We start from the raw sequence: 22,266 nt of genomic DNA, 5'->3' as shown, positions 1-22,266 counted from the left end.
AAACTAAGATCATGGCATCTGGTCCCATCACTTCAAGGCAAATAGATGGGGAACCAATGGAAACAGTGACAGACTTTATTTTCTTGGGCTCCAAAATCACTGCAGATGGTGAATGCAGCCATGAAATTAAAAGATGCTTGCTCCTTGGAAGAAAAGCTATGACAAACCTAGACAGTGTATTAAAAAGCAGAGACATCACTTTGCCAACAAAGGTCCATCTAGTCAAAGCTATGGTTTTTCCAGTAGTCATGTATGGATGTGAGAGTTGTAAAGAAGGCTGAGTGCTGAAGAATTGATGCTTTTGAACTGTGGTGTTGGAGAAGACTCTTGAGAGTCCCTTGGACTGCAAGAAGATCAAACCAGTCAATCATAAAGGAAATCAACCCTGAATATTCATTGGAAGGATTGATGCTGAAATTGAAGTTCCAATGCTTTGGCCACCTGATGCAAAGAGCCGATTCATTGGAAAAGACCCTGATGCTGGGAAAGCTCAAAGGCAGGAGGAGAAGGGGACAACAGAGGATGAGATGGTTGGATGGCATCACTGACTCAGTGGACACAGTTTGAGCAAGCTCCAGGAGATGGTGAAGGACAGGGAAGCCTGGTGTGCTGCAGTCCATGGGGTCACAAAGAGTCAGATACGACTGAGCAACTGAACAACACAAAAGGAAAGGGTTGGCGGCCATGTCTCCATTCCATACACGTCCCCACAAATTCTATGATGGGCAATGGCAGAAGCAGTTTAAAGCCCAAAACACGGCTGTTTCATTCTGAGATAAGAGTGATCATATGTTCAATTTATGTTAGTATGTTTTCCTCTGGAAATTGGGACCAACCAGGGTACCAAAGTGATACCAGAGGCATTGTGCCTGGAGCTGCTGGAGGAGACAGTGCATCTGAGACAAAATATTTAACCTCTCTGCCTTAATGCTTTCCATCTGTAAATTGTCAATTATAACAGTAACTATTTCACAGAGTTATGATAAAGATTAATGGGATAATCCAAGTAAATCACTCAGCACAGTGCTTTGGCACAAAGTTGATGTCAGGTACTGTAATAGTACACACCGGTACTGTGTGGAGCACCCACACATTCCATCTACCGCCAACTTGCCCTGACCCACAGAGTTTGGTTTGGCTTCATTTTCAAATCAGCCCAGGCTTATGAGCTTGAAGACTGAATGTCATGAACACCTGGACTCACACAAGTGACTCAAGGGCCATCTGGATCTGATGCACAACCCCAGATGACCAATCCTTGTGAGTGTCACACAGCTAGCCTGGGGCTGTTTCTGGGTCCTCAGAGTGGAAGACCTCTGCACTGGAGCGAGGTGTACTCTGCACCTGGGGTTGGGAGAGTGTCAGGGTTGGAGCCTTAGCAATAAACCAAACCTTGAGCAAGTCTCTCTATCGCAGCCTCTTTTTACTCATCTGTGAGATGGAGTGTGAGTAGCATCTACTCTGCATAATTCACACAGCTTCTGTAAGATTCAAAATCAGATAATACTTACATGATGCAAATGCCACAAACTGTTCTGGATCCTTTAATCTTTTAATTTTCCTAACAACTCTGCGGTAGTTACTGTCCCCGCTTCACAGAGGAGAAAATTGAGTCAGGCAAGGAAAATCACAACAGCAAGTGGCAGAACTATATTCAAACCTAGGTAAGTAGCCTGGCTCTCAAGTTAGGTGCTATCAACCATAGCCTCATCCTTTCAGAGTGAGACAGTTGGTAAACTGCACCCCCTCCTTAGCAGTACAGCTTGAACTGGCCCGGAGGGGGAAAGATGAGCCGTGGGGGAGGAATTACTGTGCAACCCTGGACACAGGTGAGAGGGTGGGAGGCCGGGAGTCAGGAGCAAGACCTGCAGACTCCTTAGGGTCGCTCTTCCTGGGAGCGGGATTCCAGAATTCAGAGGACTAGGGGAGGGGGACAAATTCCTCCTGTTCCTCCCCTAGCACCAGCTCATTTTAATACAGGTGCCAGGGGCTTCGGCCCTTGTCGCAAGTGAGGGGTGCGTGGAGCGGGTGACACTCCCTTTCCGATGCTGATGACTCCGGTGGTGTCTCCTTAGAGGGGTGGGGGGTGCTAAGCCTTCCGCATCACTCCGGGAACAAATTGCTGTTTTGGCCCCGGCGGTTCCTCTGGGCGCGGGCGGTAGCCGCGCTCGCTGGCAAATCGTGGGAGGGAGGAGGAGCGGCGCTGGCAGCGCGAGCCTGGGGGGACCGACGCAGCGCGGGAGGCCGGCGAGAGACTGCGGCCCCGGGCCGGGCTGCGCACCGCCCAGGGTCGGCTCCTCCTCCCACCCCCTCGCTGGATGGGAGGGTCCCTCAGCCACCGCACCCTCTTCAGCGCAGAGCCTAGGGCTCCCGGACTGAAGGCGCTGGGGCAGAGGAGACACGGTCCTCTCACTCCCCGGTCGCAAAGACCCACTAACACAGGGCTAGGAAGTTTCCCCCAGCTTCTGACGGCTACCGTACCTGTATTTGCAGCCTGGAAGCGGCAAAGGGTGACCAGAAGAAATGCAGGGGCAAGACAAAGGTTCTGGGGCTCCCCCATCCCCACACACCTGTTTTCCACTCCCTACACTCTCCACCTCCCGATCACACACGAAGAGCGTCTAAATCTTATTTCCAGGACTGCCCACCCTCCAATTCCCTGACAGCTCCAGTCAGCCGCCGCTTCAGGCTGAGATGCGCTTAGTGAAGGATGATCCATTCCCCGGAGGGTAAAGTAGAGGCTAAGAAAGACTCGGATGCCCAGAAGCTGTGTTTAGATCCCCTCCACCAAATCTCCTTGCAGACGTCCCCTGCCCCACAGCTTCCGCCAACCACCGGTCTTCACCACCTCCGCCTGCTGGCCCAGCCCCCTTTCCTATTACATTTTTCCTAAGGGAAAAGCTTCTTCTAAAACAAGCAACCCCCGCTCAGCCCCCGCCTGAGCTCTCCCCAGGTCCCTCCGGGGGAGGAGAGGCTGCCAGGCTCTGTGAGCACCCCCTTGCTGCAGAGAAAGACGCCTCGCCCCTGCGGCTGAGTCAGCCCGAGCGGGACCAGGCGCTTGCCCGTCGTTCTCCGAAGGGCGGGCGGGGCGGCTTGGGGTGGCCCGGGCGGCCCGCTTGGCTCGGGTAGGGAGGGAGGGCGCCGCCTCCCAGGCCCCCACGAGGTCCCGAGGGGAGGGGGATCCCTCGGCGGGAGGCCTGTCCCTTTAAGGAGGCGGCCCTGCCTGGGTGTGCCCCGTCTCCATGGTTACCCCGGTGCTGGCGGCGGGCGCAGGAGGGAAGGAGGGAGGCTGCCGCTTCTCCCCGACAGACGGAGGGAGCTGCGGGGATCCGGTGCGGAGCGGAGCCCGAGCGGGAGCCGACCCGCAGCCGAAACGGGAGCCGCTGCTGCAGCCGCCGCGCGCGGAAGGTGCCGAGAGCACAGCGCGAGCGGAGCCGCGAGTCCAGGATTCGTGGGCTGCCAGGGCGCGAGGAGCCGCGCGCCATGCTCCGGGCCCCGACGGCGGGGACGCCCCCTTACGCGCGGGCGGCTGGCAGGACCTGCGAGCCTGGGGTGGGCATCGCCCCCCGACGGCTGCGCTAGGGGGCGCGGGGCCCGGCGGGGGGCGGCCGACTTGGGCGCCCTCCCCCGGCGCTGAGCTCCCGCGCCCCGGAGGGATGGGGCGGGCGGCCTTGGCCGCCTAAGATGCCGGCCATGCGGGGACTCCTGGCGCCGCAGAACACCTTCCTGGACACCATCGCCACGCGCTTCGACGGCACGCGTGAGTCCCGACCCTCGTCCCACTGGCTCCCGGACCAGCTGTCCCTAGCCAGGATTCCCTCTAGTCCGGTACTCTGACATCTCAGACTGGAGCCCTCCTGCTCTCGCCTTCCCTTCCCCGAGCCCCACTTTAAGCTGGGACCACCATCTCCTTTCAAATGCCGTTTCTGAAAAATTCAAAGTCAACGCTGCCCCAGGCCAGGCGAAATGACTAGAACTCTCAGTCTGGGAGCCGGACATGCTGTCTGTGCCTGGGGGAGCGAACCCTGAGCTACTTAGTCAAATCTATCCCATCCCTGCGTCTGGCGCTGTCCCATCGACTACCCTCGAACTGGCAGGTTGGGGAGTGAGGCAAGGAAGTGTCAAGAGACAGCCCAGAGGCTTAAGAAACTGATTTAGAAAAGAGGTTTGCAAACCAAGATAGAGTAAACGGGTCTCCGGAGAGCACTGTTGGTTCAAGCTCACCTCACCGCCTAAACCCACTGAGTCCATCTATCCCCAAATAGACAGATTTGGGGACTCCCACCAAAACTGGGGAAGTTTGGAGAAGGCAACCAGAGTTCTGAATTATGATTTTCTATGACTCTGAGCCCTGGAAAGTCGTGAAAGCTCCCTTCCTCCTCCTTCTCCCTCAAACTACTCCCCAGTGGGGCTTCCCAGCTCTCTACCTCAGTCTCTGGCTCCTCATAGTGGGTGGAAACCCCTCTCTGAGGACCCCTTCAGGCTTCTCCCTCTGCTTTGCCTGCACTTGGCTCCTGTAGCCTGCGGATTCAGTGCCCCACCACCCCCCAATACGTTCCTGGCTCCAGGCTGCCAGAGCTCAGCCACCATCCTTACACCCCCATTGTGGGTCACATTCACTAACTCCCGAGCCAGATCAGGCAGCTGGGGCTCAGACAGAGTGCAGAATAGATGATGGCTTGAATCGCCTCTCCCAGCCAGTCTCAATGGGAGGAGCCAAATAGCCAGCCTGACTACCTGGCAGGTGAGTGAACCTGGCAGAAGCTGGGGTGGGGCTGAGGCTGGCCTAGAACTGGTCCTGCAGTCCTTCAGACATCCCCAGGCCCACTCCTTACCCCAAGCTGCTCAGCTCACACTCCAGAGAGCAGAGCACCGACACAGGGCTGCATTCACCAACCTCAGGGCTCAGGTAGCCAATTCACTTATACACACGCTGCTAAGAATGGGTCCTTGCAGGGCACTGACACACAGGTGACACCCTAATTCCAGTTCATAAACAGCTCCTGTCCTAACCACCCTCCAGGCCCCCAGCCCAAACACTCTCAGGCAGGATTCCCAAGATTTGTCACCACCCCCCTTTGATAGCAGGCAATGTTAAAGGAGGGGCAGTAGACCTTGTGTCCCTTCACCACACACCCACTCTGAGAGGTGCTCTCTTGCAGATAGTAACTTCGTGCTGGGCAACGCCCAGGTGGCGGGGCTCTTCCCCGTGGTCTACTGCTCTGATGGCTTCTGTGACCTCACGGGTTTCTCCCGGGCCGAGGTCATGCAGCGGGGCTGTGCCTGCTCCTTCCTCTATGGGCCAGACACAAGTGAGCTCGTCCGCCAACAGATCCGCAAGGCCCTGGATGAGCACAAGGAGTTCAAGGCTGAGCTGATCCTGTACCGGAAGAGTGGTGAGGGGCCGTCTGTCCAGCCTGCCTTACTTTCTTGGTCTCACCCAGCCTGGTACCCACCCCATCCACAGTCCCTCCTTCCCACTCCCATCTTCATCTCCCCGTCTCATCCCATCTCCCCACATTCCCATCTCCTTTTTCTCCTCACCGCAGTCTCAGCCAGTCCTCTATTTCCCATCTTGGATTTCCCACCCCAGCAGAATTTGCCCATCTTACTTAGCAGGACAGATCTCTGAACACGCATGTCTGAATGTCAGCTCTGTTCTCCCTTGCCCTCCCTCGCCCTGCTCGATCAAGCCTAAGTGTCCTAAGTGGAGCTGGCTTGTGCCGTAACTAAGGGGTGTCAGTGGCCCCTCTGTCGTCTTGGGCAGCATGGAAAATGGGAGCTGAGCTGTGTCTTCATGCCCAGGGCTCCCATTCTGGTGTCTCCTGGATGTGATACCCATAAAGAATGAGAAAGGGGAGGTGGCCCTCTTCCTGGTCTCTCACAAGGACATCAGTGAAACCAAGAACCGAGGGGGTCCTGACAATTGGAAAGAGTCAGGTGGGTACCGCTGATCTGGCTGCTCTGCCTGGGGTGTTGGGTACTTCAGCCTGGGTGGGGCCATGGCACCCAGTGCGGGCTTGAGGGCCCCCCACCCTACCCGCACTGACTGACTCCTGCTCTACTGGCTAAGAAGCCTATGGCTGTCTCATCTCTGCAGACCCAGGTGGGAAAGCTTGCTGAGACACAGTTGGAGTTGTTTTTTTCTTTTTTTTAAAGATTTTTTTGGTTTGGACCATTTTTAAAGTCTTTATTGAGTTTGTTAAACATTGCTTCTGTTTGATGTTTCGGTTTTTTAGCTGTCAAGCACATGGGATCTTAGCTCCCTGACCAGGGATCGAACCCACACCCTTTGCATTAGAAGGCAAAGTCTTAACCATTGGACCACCAGGAAGTCCCCAAAGCTAGAGTTTTGAAGTCAACTTTACTAAGAAACTGGAAAAAAAACACATTCCACTAGTGTCCATGAAGTACCATTTTTCCACTGATTAGTGAGGCCCACCTGGTTCCTTTTCCTCACACAAACCTGTCTGGAGAGCCCTACCCAAAACCCTCTTTTAAGTCCTTGTGGTCTTTCCCCTCTTGCATCCTCTCACGGCTTGGGAGTGGCCTTTGGACAGCTCACAGAGCTGTTATCGGAAGCTGCCCCAAGGCCTCTTTGCCATTTGCTAAAGCTGAAACTGCAATACTTTGGCCACCTCATGCGACAAGTTGACTCACTGGAAAAGACTCTGATGCTGGGAAAGGTTGGGGGCGGGAGGAGAAGGGGACGACAGAGAATGAGATGGCTGGATGGCATCACCGACTCTGTGGACATGAGTTTGAGTGAACTCCGGGAGTTGGTGATGAACAGGGAGGGAGGCCTAGCGTGCTGTGATTCATGGGGTCGCGGAGAGTTGGACACGACTGAGCGACTGAAGTGAACTGAATGCTGGGATACTCTTCCCATCCCCCAGCTATGGGCTGCAGCAACTCTGCCCCATGGCCTCCTGCTAGCTCAGCACTCCGCCACTCTGGGAACCATCTCCCCACTCCTCTCTCAGGCCTTTCCTAGTGGAGATCCTCTCCTGCCTTGCCCTGGTCCCAACCTCCTTCTTGGAGAAGGCACTGCGAGGAGGGTCCATATGCACCCTCAGCACTGCTCATTGCTGGGGTTGTTGGCAAATGACTCTAGGCAGTGAGAAATGCTGGAGCCCCAGCTCTGAAAAGTCTAACTAGTCAATGAGCCAGTCCATGGGCCAGCACCAGGTGTCCCACCCCCACACCCCAGGGCTAAGTGTGTAAGTGCCCCTCCCCGTCCTTCTCTCCAGCCCTTCTTCTTTCACAGGTGGTGGCCGACGCCGATATGGCCGGGCTGGATCCAAAGGTTTCAATGCCAACCGGCGACGGAGCCGGGCTGTGCTCTACCACCTGTCTGGGCACCTGCAGAAGCAGCCCAAGGGCAAGCACAAGCTCAATAAGGTGGATTGCGCTCTAGGGTGTGTGTGGGAGGGGGGTGCGGGGGGGCAGGCTGAGGAGATGGAGCAGGGGCACGGAGCCTACCCCAGACAGACTGCTCAGGGGGCTAGGGGGCTCTAAAACCTGTGTCAGAAGTGGTTTTGAGAATGCAGGGAGAGAAAGGAGGCCAGACCCTATCCAGACTCAGCCTGTGCCAATTTCCTGTCCTCTCTGCCTGGACCTGCCCTGCCTCTCATTAGGGGGTGTTTGGGGAGAAGCCAAATTTGCCTGAGTACAAGGTAGCCGCCATCCGGAAGTCGCCCTTCATCCTGCTGCACTGCGGGGCGCTGAGGGCCACTTGGGATGGCTTCATCCTGCTGGCCACCCTCTACGTGGCTGTCACCGTGCCCTACAGCGTGTGCGTGAGCACAGCCCGGGAGCCCAGTGCCGCCCGCGGCCCCCCCAGCGTGTGCGACCTGGCCGTGGAGGTCCTCTTCATTCTCGGTATGTGCACTCTGTGCCTCCCACCCCTGGGGACGCCCGGGCTTTGATGGCGATAGTCTGCATGGCTTCCACTGCCCCCTGGTGTCCCCCTGGCCCTCCCTTTATGACCCGTGGCCTTTGAAATAGGACCTAGCTTCCATATGTCTTCTCCACTGCTAATGGGTCACTTGACTGCGACCTAGTCGTAGCCTCTCCAAGCCTGTTTCTCCCACCATCAAATAGACATGACAGTACCAACCCTTTGCAGTTACTGTGAAGACTAAGATGATGCATATAAAGGGCCCAGGCCAGTGTCACATACTGAGCCAGGGGCCCAGCAAAATGTGGCTCCTCCCCAAGCTGAGTTCCGCTCTGACTTCCCACAGACATTGTGCTGAATTTCCGTACCACATTCGTGTCCAAGTCGGGCCAGGTGGTGTTTGCCCCCAAGTCCATTTGCCTCCACTATGTTACCACATGGTTCCTGCTGGATGTCATTGCAGCGCTGCCCTTCGACCTGCTGCACGCCTTCAAGGTCAATGTGGTCAGTGCGGTGGGGCTGGGTGGGCTCGGGGGCGGGATGGGCCGGGCCAGCCCTGGGGTGACCGCCTCGCCTCCCCCCACCTCAGTACTTCGGGGCGCACCTGCTGAAGACAGTGCGACTCCTGCGGCTGCTTCGCCTGCTCCCTCGGCTGGACCGCTACTCGCAGTACAGCGCCGTGGTGCTGACCCTGCTCATGGCCGTGTTCGCCCTGCTTGCCCACTGGGTGGCCTGCGTCTGGTTCTACATCGGCCAGCGGGAAATTGAGAGCAGCGCCTCGGAGCTGCCCGAGATCGGTACTGGAGGCTGCTTGCGTGTGTGTGTGTGTGTGTGTACACACGTGCCCAAGGAATCTGTTCACTCAGGGGTGTGTGTGTCAGGGAAATGTCAGTTCAAGTGTGTGACAGGGGACATCTGTGAGCTGATACAAGGTGTCAGATGCGTGCAACCCTGCGTGTGTACATGCTCACAGCTGTGTGTCTGGGGCGTGTGTGCAAGTATGTGTTTGTTTGTGAGGAGACAGAGGCTGGTGTGTGTGTGCAGAAGGGAGTGTGACAGAGCCTCCCCCTCAAGGCAGGCCTGCTCTCCAGCAGCCCCTTATTGTGGAAAAAGCCTGGTAGGCTGCCTGGGAGAGGCTGTTCACCCATCGTGGCCTCCTCGTGGTCAAGCCTGTGGCACTTGCTTCTGTTCCCTGCCCACCTGGGAAGCCCACCCCTCTCAGGAGACCTCTCTCCCGTGGTCTCCCATGGTTTCCCATGGTCAGGGGCTCCTCCCATGCCTGGCACTTTCCCGCCAATCTCTTGGAAACTCATTCCCACCACCTTGGCTCCTGAGGCCCCTTCCCTACTCCTTCCACCTCTGGCGGCACGTTTTCTCATGCATGTCAGCCTCCCCCTGCCTGAAATGCAGCCTTTCCCTGTGCCCCCCCCCACCAGTGTCTTCACTCTCCTTCATTTCACCTCCACGCTCACAGCTCCTCCCTCTGCTTACCTCCCACTCACGACTTAACTCCTGCCAGGAGGGCTTCCACCCCCACCACTCAACCCAAAACGTCACCCTGCAGGTCACAGCGACCTTCTGGGGCCAAACCCTTATCCCCTTGAAGTCCCCAGAGCACCTGACCCTGCCAGCCACCTTTCTGCCCCAGGAGGAGGATGAGGCCTCCTCCTGCCCCGGGCTTTCCTCAGACTCCTCCTCCCCTCGCCTTGCTCTCCCTGGGCGACTCCACTGGCACCACTGCGTGAACATCTCAGCTTCTCCAAACCATTCTGTTCCAAAATTGAACACACCTTCGTCCACCCACGTCCTCCAGCAACTTCCTGGTAACTGGCCTTTAGCCCCTGTTTGCAGTCAGTGGGCGAGAGGCCAGCTGCTCAGACGCCCCCCTGTGACTACCTGCTCCTTGGTGGGGTTGGTCACCTAGAGTCCAGGTTGGCCTTAGACATGTGCTCTGATCAGTGCCCGGGGATGAGGAGACTTCTGCGAATCCTCCCCCGTTCACAAAGCCCACAGAGACTGGTGTGTAGCCCAGAGGCCCACTTGGATATTCCCCAAAGCTCTAGTTGCTGAGCACAGGAACCAGAATGTTCCAGACAGTGTCAGCTCCTTGGCACCTGCCCTTCCCAGAGGGAGGCTGTAGTGGAGGCAGCTCTAAGGTCAGAGGGTTGGGAGACAGGTAATGGTGACGCAAAGCCCTGACCCCAAAGTCATGTACGTGTGCGTTAGGACTCAGTTGTGTCTGACTCTTTGTGACCCCATGAACTTTAGCCCACCAGGCTCCTCCGTCGGTGAAATTCTCCAGTCAGGAATACTGGAGTGGGTTGCCATTTCCTACTCCAAGGGATCTTCCCCGCCCAAGGATTGAACCCATGTCTCTTGAGACTCCTGCAAATCCCTAGGGTCAGTTGCCTTCCCCAGCAGGATCCAGACACCTGAGTCTTGGGTCCATGTGGCTTCTCCATTCTGGCTACCTCACAGGGGTTGCTGAGCTGACATGAAGAGCACCTTTGGCTCCCAGAGGAGCTCTAAGCCCCTCCATGGAGAGTATGGGGGTTGTAGGGGGCTGTCTGACTGTTTTGCAGATCATACCTTGAACCCTAAGTTCCAGAGGGTTTTTCTGTTTGGGGCTGGTACTAGTTCACATTAGAAACTTCCCTGTAGCTCAAACGGTAAAGAATTTGCCTGCAGTTCAGGGGACCCGGGTTTGATCCCTGGGAAGGAGTTCGAAGGAGTTCTCCATTCTGGAGAAGAGAATGGCAACCCACTCCAGTATTCTTGCCTGGAGAATCCCATGGACAGAGAAGCCTAGCAGGCTATAGTCTGTGGGGTCACAAAGAAGCAGATGTGACTAAGCAACTAACACACACACTAGTTCACTTTAGGGGAGTTTCCAAGTCCTTCACATTTTCATCTGCCCCTTTCTTCTCCAAGGAAACTACCCTTAACTGGGTGGGAGCTACACCCAGACCTGCTGAAATCCACCCTGGCCCGTTGGAGAGAGTGGTGCCCCCTGGTGTCCCAGCTCTGCCTGGTGGGAGGTGCCTTCCCTCAGCCTCCTTGCCTTGGTTCTGGGCAGCTGCGTCGCCCCGGGTGTGGACACAGAGTTCCGACCCCAGAGTCCCACTAGCCCAGTGGAGATGGGCTGGATTTTCAAAAGATGGTGCTAAATACTGAGGGAGGTCATTTGGGGGCATTTCTCAGTATGAATACCGTCAAACTCCAGAACAGCTTCTGCAGTTGACCCTCCGCGTGCCTCCAGCCTCCTCCTCCTCCCCTAGCAACTGGCTTCACCTCAGCGGCCCACCTAAATACCGACTGAAGAGCTCTGTGCACTTCCTTGCGTTCTCACATCTCAAATAACAGGAGGGCGAGCCCTCGCCTTGGCTCAGGATTTCACATATACCTCCAACTCCTCAGCCTGGAGCTTGCTCCCCAGCGTGGACCCCACATTCTAGCTAAGCTAAGCTACTTGTCTATACTTGTAGCCAGTTCTAGGTTAGTCCAGGCCCTTCCCTAGATCAGGAATGACCCCCCTCTCAGTTTCTTCATCTCAAAACCACCCATCCTCTGAGACAAAGCACCAGTGCCCCCTCTTTCAGGAAGTCATCTAACTCTGGCCCATAGCACATGGGTTGGAGCCCCACCCCAGGGCCCTCAGGTCCTGGGTACATTTTTCCCCTGCAGGAAGCTCCTGGGGGTCCCCCGGCACATGTGTGAGGTTACTGAATGAAGGGCTGGGGGTGCTAGGAGGGGTGTGAGGACCACGGGGGCTGCGGGTGTGGTGTTGGAGTGAGTGTGGACTAGGGGACTGGGGAGGGGCATGTGGAAAGGGGGGTCCAACCGCAGCCTGTGATCCTGAGCCCACCCTCTGGACCCCTGTGCTAGAGCTGCCCTCTCTCCCTGGCTCTCCGTGGCCCCCACCTCTGCCAGGACTCTTGGGACCTCTGTGGACCCTGGGGACCTTTTTCTAACGCCTTTGAAATCCCACATCCCTCCAGCTGGACTGAGTGACTTTGGGCAGCTGTGGGCTCCTGAGAGACCCCAGTACACAGTCCCACCCCCTCTAAGGTCTGACCAGAGAACGTGGGGTTGATGGGGAGACTGGGGTGGTCTTCATTCTCCTCCCAGCGTCCCTGGCTGGCCTGTGTCTGTGTGTGTGCAGAGCCTCTGTGTTCACTTCCCTGTGTGCTCATGTCCACACAGGTGTGCCCCTCTCCTACCTGGGTGTCAGTGTGCGAGTACCTCTGGGTCCCTGGCTCTCTCCTAAGTGTGCACAGGCATGGCTGTGCTCCTGGGGCTGTGCTCACACCCGTGTGTCCTTGTCCTCTTGCCTGCGTGGAGCACAACTATAGCCTTAATGGGCTGTAGGCACACATCCTTGTCGCCGTGCCCGAGAACATGTCCACGATGGAGGATGGCTTTCCGGAGCTCAGAGAAAAAGTGAGACGAGTCTAGGAGGATCAGGCAGAGGAGGGGGCCCTGGGAGTGAGGCTGTGGCTGGTACAGTGAGCCCACCAGCCCCTGTGCCCCCTCCAGCTGGGCTCACTGTCTGGGTTTAGTGCCACCATGGGGAGGAGGGTGCAGTGCTCCTCACTGGAGCCTCGGCACCCAGAGACACGGTCTGGGGAGATGACAGTCTCATACTCGTGGGCTTGTCTTGGTGAGGGTCAAGGGAGGATGGGGTGTGCAAGGCTGGCAGAAGAGGGACACACCTGGCAAGAAGCCATGAGGGTGGATCTGCAGCCACATGCCCCCTCACCCCAGGGGAAGCAGCGGGCACGCCTGTGCCCACAGTGCAGCAGTGCCATCCTGCCCTATCCCCAGGCTGGCTGCAGGAGCTGGCCCGCCGACTGGAGACCCCCTACTACCTGGTGGGCCGGAGCCCCGCCGCAGCGAACAGCTCGGGCCAGAGTGACAACTGTAGCAGCAGCTTCGAGGCCAACAGGACCGGGCCCGAGCTCCTGGGCGGCCCCTCGCTGCGAAGCGCCTACATCACCTCCCTCTACTTCGCGCTCAGCAGCCTCACCAGCGTGGGCTTCGGCAACGTGTCCGCCAACACGGACACGGAGAAGATCTTCTCCATCTGCACCATGCTCATCGGCGGTGAGGCCTGCCCCGCTCCCGCTCCAGGGCCCCCTCCCAGACTCTGACCTAGGCCGGCCCCGCCCTCCCCGCCCCTCGCAGGGTCCCCAGGTCCTTCCCCGAGGTGTGACTGCCTTAGAGGAACAAGGAACCCGAGGCCGGGGCCGGGAGAGGCCACACGGCAGCCGGGGCCTCGCCTAGCGTGGGGCGGAGGGGGAGCTGGGGGGCAGATGTACCCAGCAGGTGGCAGGTAGGGCTGGGCCGGTCCTGGAGGTGACCCCTCTGCCGCCTCCCCAGCCCTGATGCACGCGGTGGTGTTTGGGAACGTGACGGCCATCATCCAGCGCATGTACGCCCGCCGCTTTCTGTACCACAGCCGCACCCGCGACCTGCGCGACTACATCCGCATCCATCGCATCCCCAAGCCCCTCAAGCAGCGCATGCTCGAGTACTTCCAGGCGACCTGGGCGGTGAACAACGGTATCGACACCACAGAGGTGCGCAGGCCTCCGGGGCCGGCCCTTCCAGCCTCTGCTCCTTCCAGGAGCGTGCGCTCCGCCCAGGATTCCGAGGAGCAGGCTGGAGGGCGAGGGAGGCAGCATTCTGACCTCTGTGCCTCCGCTCTCTCCTGGGGAGACAGCGGGGAGGAGCAGAAGGCAGCCAACCCGGGCTCGGAGGCCCCTCTCCACCATCGTTAGATCTACAGGCCCAGCTCTCTGACGTCCAAGCCCAAGGCCTGGTGGAGAAAAGCAGGGCTGCTGGAGGGGAAGGAGGCCGGTCCCTCCCACGCCTCCCCTTGCTCCCCAGGCTCTCCGGGTGGAAAGGGCTGGCGGGAGGCTGCCCCCATTCTCCACTCTGACCTTCCCCACCTGGTGCCACCCGCAGCTGCTGCAGAGCCTCCCGGACGAGCTCCGCGCTGACATTGCCATGCACCTGCACAAGGAGGTCCTGCAGCTGCCCCTGTTCGAGGCGGCCAGCCGGGGCTGCCTGCGGGCGCTGTCCCTGGCCCTGCGGCCCGCCTTCTGCACACCGGGCGAGTACCTCATCCACCAGGGCGACGCCCTCCAGGCCCTCTACTTCGTCTGCTCTGGCTCCATGGAGGTGCTCAAGGGCGGCACCGTGCTCGCCATCCTAGGTTTGTGAGGGCGGAATGGAGGATGCCAGGGCTGGGGAGCGGGGCGGGTGGAACCACGGCCCCTTCTGCAGAGAGAAGATGTGGGCAAGGCTACCAGGGAGAAGCAGCCAGGGTGGGGTCGGTAGCAGCCCTGGAGCCCTGAGCAAAGCTCAGAGTGGACCCAGTGACCACCAGGTGGCAACACAGAGAAGTGACCTCATCTCGTGGATTTCGATAGGCCAGGCTGAGAGCAAAGTGCCAGCCTTTGGTCTGTGAGGGGATGGAGGGGAGCACTTTCTGTCAAGGGGGAAAATCAAATGCTAAAGATGCAAGTGCTGGAAAGTGTTCAGGCAGGAAAAAGGGAGGCAAGAACGCTATTTTCTTTCAATTTATTGAAGTATAGTTGATTTACAGTGTGTTAATTTCTGCTTTATGGTAAAATGATTCTGTTATGCGTATATATATATACACAATCTTTTTAATATTCTTTTCCATTATGGTTTATCATAGAATATTGAATATAATCCCTTCGCTACACAGCAGGACCTTGTTGTTTATCTATTCTATATAATAGATTGCATCTGCTGATCCCAACCTCCCATTCCCTCCCTCCCCTGTCTTCCCTCCCCCTTGGCAACCGTAAGTCTGTTCTCTACGTTCTGTGAGTCTGTTTCTGTTTTGTAGATAAGTTCATTTGTGTCATAGTTTAGATTCCACATGTAAGTGATATCATATGGTATTTCTCTCTGTGTCTGACTTACTTCACTTAGTATGATAATCTCTGGTTCCACCCACGTTGTTGCAAATGGCATTGTTTCATTCTTTTTTATGGCTGAGCAGTATTCCTATATACATATATACATTTTTTTTTTTTCCTAAGTCGCTTCAGTCGTGTCCAACTCTGTGCGACCCCATAGACGGAAGCCCACCAGGCTCCCCCGTCCCTGGGATTCTCCAGGCAAGAACACTGGAGTGGGTTGCCATTTCCTGCTCCAACATATATACATACATACATGCTACCTCTTCTTTATCCATTTTTTGGTCAATGTGTATCTAGGTTGTTTCTATGTCTCGACTATTGTAAACAGTAATGCTATGAACATATTATTTATATGTTCAACTTATATTTTTTTAAATTAGAGTTTTGTTTGGATATCTGCCCAGGAGTGGGATTGTTGGACCACATGGCAACTTTTTAGTTTTTTGAGGAATCTCCATGCTGTTTTCCATAGTAGCGGCATCAACTTAAATTCCCACCAACAGTGTAGGAGGGTTCCCTTTTCTCCACACCCTCTCCAGCATTTGTTATTTGTAGACTTTTCAATCATGGCCATTCTGACCAGTGGGATGTGGTACTTCATTGTAGTTTTGGTTTGCATTTCTCGAATAAGTAGCAATGTTGGGCATCTTTTCATATGCCTGTTGCCTATTTGTATGTCTTCTTTGGAGAAATGTCTATTTAGTTCTAATGCCCATTTTTTGATCGAGTTGTTTTTTGCTGTGATTATGGTTGTTGTTGAGTTGTATGAGTTGTTTGTATATTTTGGAAATTAAGCTCGTTGGTCATATCATTTGCAAATTCTATAGGCTGTCTTTTCATTTTGTTTATGGTTTCCTTTGCTATGCAAAAGCTTAAGTCCATCTTAGCTCAGGTCCAAAAGCTTAGGTCCATCTGTTTATTTTTGCTTTTATTTCTATTGCCCTGGGAGATTGACCTAAAAAATTACTAGTACAATTTATGTCAGAGAATGTTTTGCCCATGTCCTCTTCTAGGGCTTTTATGGTGCCATGTCTTATGCTTTTAAGCCACTTTGAGTTTATTTGTGTGTATGGTGAGAGGGAGTGTTCTAAGTTCATTGATTTACATGCAGCTGTCCAACTTTCCCACATCACTTCCTGAAGAGCCTGTTTTTTCTCCATTGAATATTCTTGCCTCCTTTGTCGAAGATGAATCAACTGTATGTGTGTGTGTATGCCATTTTTGTTCGAAAACAGGAGATGCTACTTTCCTAGAGCAGGCCCGGGATTGAGATGGGTGACAACAGAGCTCAGGCTCCAAATACATTTCCCTTCTTGGCAAAAGAAAAGACTTATCCTTAGATCAGTCCCTTAGATAAGGAGGGAGAGATTGCAGTTGTGGAAGGGATGTGGTAACAGTGCTGGCCCCAGGGGTCCTACAGTGGAGCCAGCCCTGCATCTAGGCCCTTACATGCTTCAACTCACACAACCTCACAAAACCCAGCCGGGAGAAACTATTGCTAATCCTATTTTGCATGGCAGGAGACTGAGACTCTGAGAAGTTAATGAATCGGCAGGCCACTAGGGCGCGAACCTGGTCTGCTGACTCTCTACCTCAGGCTTCAGAAGTTGTGCTCTGAAGTGCTCTGCTCTGGGGAGGGTCATCCTGCAAAAAGGGTGCGATTTCAGGGTGGTGGGCGACATGGGGCTGCAGGCTCTGGGGCTGTGGGGATGCTGTGGTCTCTGTGGGGAACAGAGGGCCTCACATACGGATGGAAGGTGCCCGGACCACAGCCAATCCTCAGGCAGCAGTGCTCGCACACTCCCTGTGGGGACAGCTGATGCTGCCTGGAGAGGCTGGAGTTTGTCACTCACCTGGAGAACCACATGCCCAGCAGTAACCGTGTGTCCAGCCTCTCGTCTCTGAAGATGGTCTTCCAACAGGAACAGAAGAAAGAAATACCATGCGAACTGAGAGAGGCTTTGTTCACAAGTTTGGCTTCTGGTCCTATGTGCAGCTAATGCCAGGACCCTGAGCAACTGGAATTGTGGCCACTCGCGTATGGCTGGCAATCCAGGAGAAATTATGAGGAACTGGAGATAAATCAGAAAGGCAAAAAAGCAGATTTCGACAGTTGCAAACTGGTCACTCCAAAGCAAGATTGTCCAGTGGATTATTAAGCAGATGGTTGTCAGCTTGGAGCTGAGGAAGCAGCGTGGCCAGGAGCTGGCATGGGTCCTGCAAGAATATCTCTTTGATGCCAGGTGCCAGGTCTCAGAATACCATATTTGATAGGAAGACAGCCTCAGGGATGGCCACTGCCCATGTCCTGGCCTTTGACTCCAGAATTCTCCAGCACTGGGACTTACGCCACCTTTGATCCATCCTGTCCCTGCCCATATGTTCCAGATGAACGGTTTCCTCTGTTGACTTGGCTGCACTGGACGCCCTGATGGATGCCTGGCTCCCTAGCCTTCATGATAGCCTGGTTTTCTGCTTTGCCTTCACCCCATGTCCCACCTGCCTCCTTAGTTGAACATGCAGGTGCTTCCTGCCTGCTCCTCGCAGCTAAGGCTCACGCATCTCTAGCAGTATCAATTCTGGTCCCTACCTCTGTGTATAAACTAATAGCTAAGCATGCAAAGTGAGTTATGGGGGAGGACAGAGGCAAGACAAAGGGAGATGAGCTGAGTGATGGTGTGGGGACAACCTCACACGCCTTGATGAGTTGAGCTGGAAGCTCTGGCTGAGGTCAGCCGGAAGCTGGTCCCCGAACCAGTGGCATGGAACTACCCCGAGATAGGTCCTGTCCTATCTCTTGTTTTTCTCTCCCCTCTTGGATGAAGACAAGAAATACATCCTTATCCTATTTCCAGATGACACACATGAGGAGAGAGAGCTCATTCATCAGATGATCACACTGAGATCCAAACAGCTCACAGAAGGAACCAGAAGGATGGCCGGGAGCCAAGAAAATAAGATTTAACGATGATGCGTTCTACACTTAAGTTTGAGCAAAAGTCCGTGAACATTTAGAGGAGGCCTTTAAGCTCAGTGAGTTCTGCTGGCAGCGGGAGGCAGCCCACAGCGGGGGTGGCGGCAAGCCATCTTTTTCCTTAAGGATGAGGAAAAGCTGTCTAATCTTGTGAAATGTCTGGCTGTGGGCTGAGCTTCCTTGTGAAGGCCATGAGTGCTCTGCCCAAGCCCCCGTGGCCAGCCACCCCTGATGGGAATCAGCTATAGGGGATTCTTGTTGAGAGGGAAGGGAAGGAAATGAACTTTGACCGACCATCTATGTGACCAACAGTTTATCTACACTAACTCATTTAATTCTCATTGTGTCCGATTGGAGATATCCTATTTCATTGATTCTAAGTCATATGTTGCCCCCCCACCCTGCAATTTAACATCGCTTGAGATTGGGTGCGGACTCTAATTGATGCCATTTTACAGTTGCTGTCAGTCAGGTGGCAGTCTCACTTGGGGGACAGGGAACCCCTCTGTTGACACCTTCTGGTAAGATGGGGAACGCACCACAGACTCAGTTCAGGACAGGATCTGCCACATAGAAGAGGCACCAAGGCTCTGGCGCAGTAACGTGACCCTCCCTCCCCCCAACACACACACAGCACTAACTTGCTGGTTCCACATACTGGTTCCTAGACAAGCTCCACCTGAATCACCCACGGGGCTTAAAAACAATTGTGCAGTCTCCAGTAGATATTATGATTCTGTACGTAGTGATGGGGCTCCTTCCCTGGGGAGTCTGATAGGTTTAACTTTCCCAGAGGATTCTGATCCACACGCAACCTGGGAACCATTAGACTTAAAATTCGCATGTTTCAGCACAGTGCTTTGATCCCAAAGGCATTGGGCACCTGGGTCACAGAGCTGTTCTGAGAAGCCAGTGAGGCGGGCAGCGGGGGTCGCCCGTGTCTGGGTCCCACTGCTCTTGTCCTGGCTGGAGAGGCCCCAGGCGTCCCCCATCTGGTGGCTGAGGGACAGGGCTTGCTGACCTCTGTTGCCTCTTCCCAGGGAAGGGAGACCTGATCGGCTGTGAGCTGCCCCGGCGTGAGCAGGTGGTCAAGGCCAACGCCGACGTGAAGGGGCTGACGTACTGCGTCCTACAGTGTCTGCAGCTGGCCGGGCTGCATGAGAGCCTGGCGCTGTACCCCGAGTTTGCCCCCCGCTTCAGCCGGGGCCTCCGAGGGGAGCTCAGCTACAACCTGGGTGCCGGTGGAGGCCCCGCCGAGGTGAGGGCGCTGGATCCAGCGTGGGAGGGCTGGAGGCCTGGGGAGTTGGACAGAGAGGGGGTCCGTGGGGTGCTGTGTGAGCGCATGGCCTGGTGTGAGCACCGCGTGCATGATGGGGGTGGCTCCACACTCTCCTGCCCCTTCACTCCCTCACACTGGCCCTTAGAGCCCAGCCCCATCCTGCTCAGCCGCCTCTCCCACTCTCCCTGGCCCAGGAGAGTCTGACCAAGCCCACTGGCACCAGACAAGGAGGCTGTGAGGCTGCAGGGGAGGGCCGGTGCCCTCGGGTCAGGCCACCTCTGCAGAGAGCCCTGCCGTGACCCAGGACCACTCTGAGGGGCTTTTGAATTTCCCTGCCTTATGTCACTAATTCCAAACCTGTGTTTAGTACCAGCTCCTCCTGGATAGCTCAGTGTGCCTCAGAGACCAAGTAGAGGGACAGCGATTCCGTGCTTGGCTAGAATTTTGAGGGACAGTGAATGCCTCCAGGGCTGGTGGCTTTGTGATGGCAACAGGAAAACACCCCTTCCCCCTGCTGAGTCTCCTCCTCAGGAGACACCCGCATCCTGTTTTAACAAAAACAGCTCCTGGCTTCTAGGACCATGAGACCCAGCCGGGGGGAAGTGAGTGGGACACTGGGGATGTTATCCATGCTGACTCCCTGCCCCTGCTCTCTTCAGGCAGACACCAGCTCCCTGAGTGGCGACAACACCCTCATGTCTACCCTGGAGGAGAAGGAGACAGACGGGGAGCAGGGCCCCGCAGCCTCCCCAGCCCCGGCTGATGAGCCCTCCAGCCCCCTGCTGTCCCCTGGCTGCACCTCCTCGTCCTCAGCTGCCAAGCTGCTATCGCCGCGGCGAACTGCGCCCCGGCCCCGGCTGGGTGGCAGAGGGCGGCCAGGCAGGGCAGGGGCTTTGCAGGCTGAGACCGGCCCCTCAACTCACCCTCGGAGCTTGGAGGGGCTTCGGCTGCCCCCCGTGCCATGGAACGTGCCCCCGGATCTGAGCCCCAGGTGAGCAAGCTCTGGGCCACTGAAGTCAGGCAGAGATAGTGTGATAGGGCTGGGTCCCCAGCCAGGCACACTGCTGCCCTGGATGCCCATCCTTCCATCCTAACCCCTCCCAGCCTCCTCCAGGAAGCCCCCCTTGACTACCCCAGCTTCTCACTGCCTCCACTTCACCATTCAGGCCATGCACTGCTCAGAACTCTTGCTGTTTCACATCGCTCAAGCTTGAAACTACAAGCTCCTAGGGAAAAAGGGACCACGTGTTCCATCCTTCTCTTGGGACCCCAAGCCCCTGGCCTAGCTCCAGCTCTTGTAGCTTCTGTGGACAGTGGGGCATCTTGTCCTGTAAAACAAAACACCACAATGGCTGTCTATTGGCTGATTTGTTGTCCTGGCGCCCGCGTCCACAGGGTCGTAGATGGCATCGAGGACGGCTGTGGCTCCGACCAGCCCAAGTTCTCCTTCCGTGTGAGGCAGTCTGGCCCGGAATGTAGCAGCAGCCCTTCTCCTGGACCAGGTACTGGGGCTCAGTCCTTGGGGAGGCTGGCAGAGCAGGCCCCTTGCCCTGGGGGCCTCTGAGAAACTGGCAGGGCACAGACTTCGGATGCCTTCTCACCCTCACCCACCTGCATGGTTTGGGTGGGGGAGTTTGGTGGGTAAGACCAGCACGTTGGTGTTGGAAGGTAGCTGAAATGGAGCTTAGATCTCTGCTGCCAGCTTCCCATCTGTAAAAAGGTGGTTGTGCATGTAAAGTGAGATAATGTTGCTAAAACCCTTAGAAGTGTCTGGCCCACTGCGGGAGATACAGGGCTGGGGAAGCAGAGTTGAAAATGGCCCCTGGGCAGGCAGCCCAGAGTGTCCCCTAGCCTGGAAGACGGAACAAGAGACAGTCATGAAGGCAGCTTGCCGAGGGGGAAGCCAGAGTCAGTGTGCCCGAGGCCCCCTGGCGGTTTGCACTGGACTCAGCAACTCGGGCAAGGTTACAAATGGCTGTTCCTGGCGGCAGGCCTGGCCAGGCCAGCGTGGTCTGTGCTAACTAGGCAGAGGCCTGGACCCCACGCTGTCTTCATTCACCAGCCCTGGCTGGTAACCCCATCCTACCGTCCACAGAGAACGGCCTGCTCACTGTCCCCCTTGGGCCCAGCGAGGTGAGGAACACAGACACGCTGGACAAGCTTCGGCAGGCGGTGGGTGAGGGGCAAGGCGGGGCGTGCCTGCTGTTGGGAGGTCCCGACTCCACTCTGACCTCGCCTGCCCTCCCTGCAGGTGGTGGAGCTGTCTGAGCAGGTGCTGCAGATGCGGGAGGGGCTGCAGTCCCTTCGCCAAGCTGTGCAGCTGGTCCTGGCACCCCACGGGGAGGGCCCCTGCCCTCGGGCGTCAGGAGAGGGGCCCTGCCCGGCCGGCGCCTCTGGGCTACTGCAGCCCCTGTGTGTGGACACTGGGACATCCTCCTACTGCCTGCAGCCCTCAGCTGGCTCAGTCTTGAGTGGGACCTGGCCCCACCCTCGTCCAGGGCCCCCTCCCCTCGTGGCTCCCTGGCCCTGGGGCCCCCCCGCATCTCAGAGCTCGCCATGGCCTCGAGCCACTGCTTTTTGGACCTCCACCTCTGACTCGGAGCCCCCAGGCTCAGGAGAACTCTGCCCTGAGCCCAGCACTCCTGGCTCACCACCTCCCGAGGAAGGGGCTAGGACTGGGCCCCCGGAGCCTGTGACCCAGGCTGAAGCTGCCAGCACCGGAGAGCCCCCACCGGCTTCAGGGGGCCACGCCTTGCCCTGGGAGCCCCATAGCCTGGAGATGGTGCTTATTGGCTGCCATGGCTCTGGCACGGTCCAGTGGACCCAGGAAGAAGGCACAGGGGTCTGACCACCAGCCCCAGAACTCAGTGTTGCCAGACCTGCTTCCATCTACTGCTCTGCCCAAGCTTGGGGTGGAGGAGGGGACAGCCACCCCCCGCCCCCCCGGGACACAGTGCTGCCTGCGGACTCAGGGCAGGGAGCTAGACAGCAAATGAAGGCCTGGCCCCGGACTCACAGGGTGGGCGGGAACTTCAGGGGCAGGCCCCAGCCCAGGAATCTCTGGGCTCCTACTCCTGGGGCCCTTGCTCCCCTCAGCCTGCTCCTCTGACCACCTTGTCTCCCTCTGAAGGCTGGGGGACAGTGGCCCGAGGCCCAG

General features: G+C 56.7%; 1 protein-coding gene across 1 annotated transcript; it reads left to right on the top strand.

Moving 5' to 3' along the window:
- Positions 1-3,342: 3,342 nt before the first annotated feature.
- KCNH3 (potassium voltage-gated channel subfamily H member 3) lies at positions 3,343-22,113 on the top strand. The gene is made up of 15 exons (XM_055395943.2): positions 3,343-3,760; positions 5,163-5,396; positions 5,806-5,940; positions 7,268-7,401; positions 7,638-7,881; positions 8,247-8,404; positions 8,490-8,697; positions 12,725-13,003; positions 13,280-13,479; positions 13,868-14,117; positions 18,871-19,088; positions 19,769-20,100; positions 20,505-20,611; positions 21,205-21,281; positions 21,361-22,113. Exons 1-15 carry the CDS (start codon positions 3,685-3,687, stop codon positions 21,955-21,957), a joined length of 3,249 nt encoding a protein of 1,082 aa, XP_055251918.1. The 5' UTR covers positions 3,343-3,684; the 3' UTR covers positions 21,958-22,113.
- Positions 22,114-22,266: the final 153 nt, after the last annotated feature.

The sequence above is a fragment of the Moschus berezovskii genome, chromosome 6 (assembly GCF_049115385.1).
Source record: "Moschus berezovskii isolate FMDL1 chromosome 6, NW_MosBer_1.0, whole genome shotgun sequence".
Classification (NCBI taxonomy): Eukaryota; Metazoa; Chordata; class Mammalia; order Artiodactyla; family Moschidae; genus Moschus; species Moschus berezovskii.
Note: the sequence above shows the minus strand (reverse complement) of the source record. Positions and strands in the feature narration are given on the sequence as shown.

Excerpts from the sequence above, each read along its gene's own strand:
- KCNH3 (XM_055395943.2), top strand. The coding sequence starts at position 3,685 with ATGCCGGCCATGCGGGGACTCCTGGCGCCGCAGAACACCTTCCTGGAC. Across the intron at positions 5,941-7,267 it reads TGACAATTGGAAAGAGTCAG|GTGGTGGCCGACGCCGATAT; the intron begins GTGGGTACCGCT and ends CTTCTTTCACAG. Across the intron at positions 20,101-20,504 it reads CCCCCGGATCTGAGCCCCAG|GGTCGTAGATGGCATCGAGG; the intron begins GTGAGCAAGCTC and ends CCGCGTCCACAG.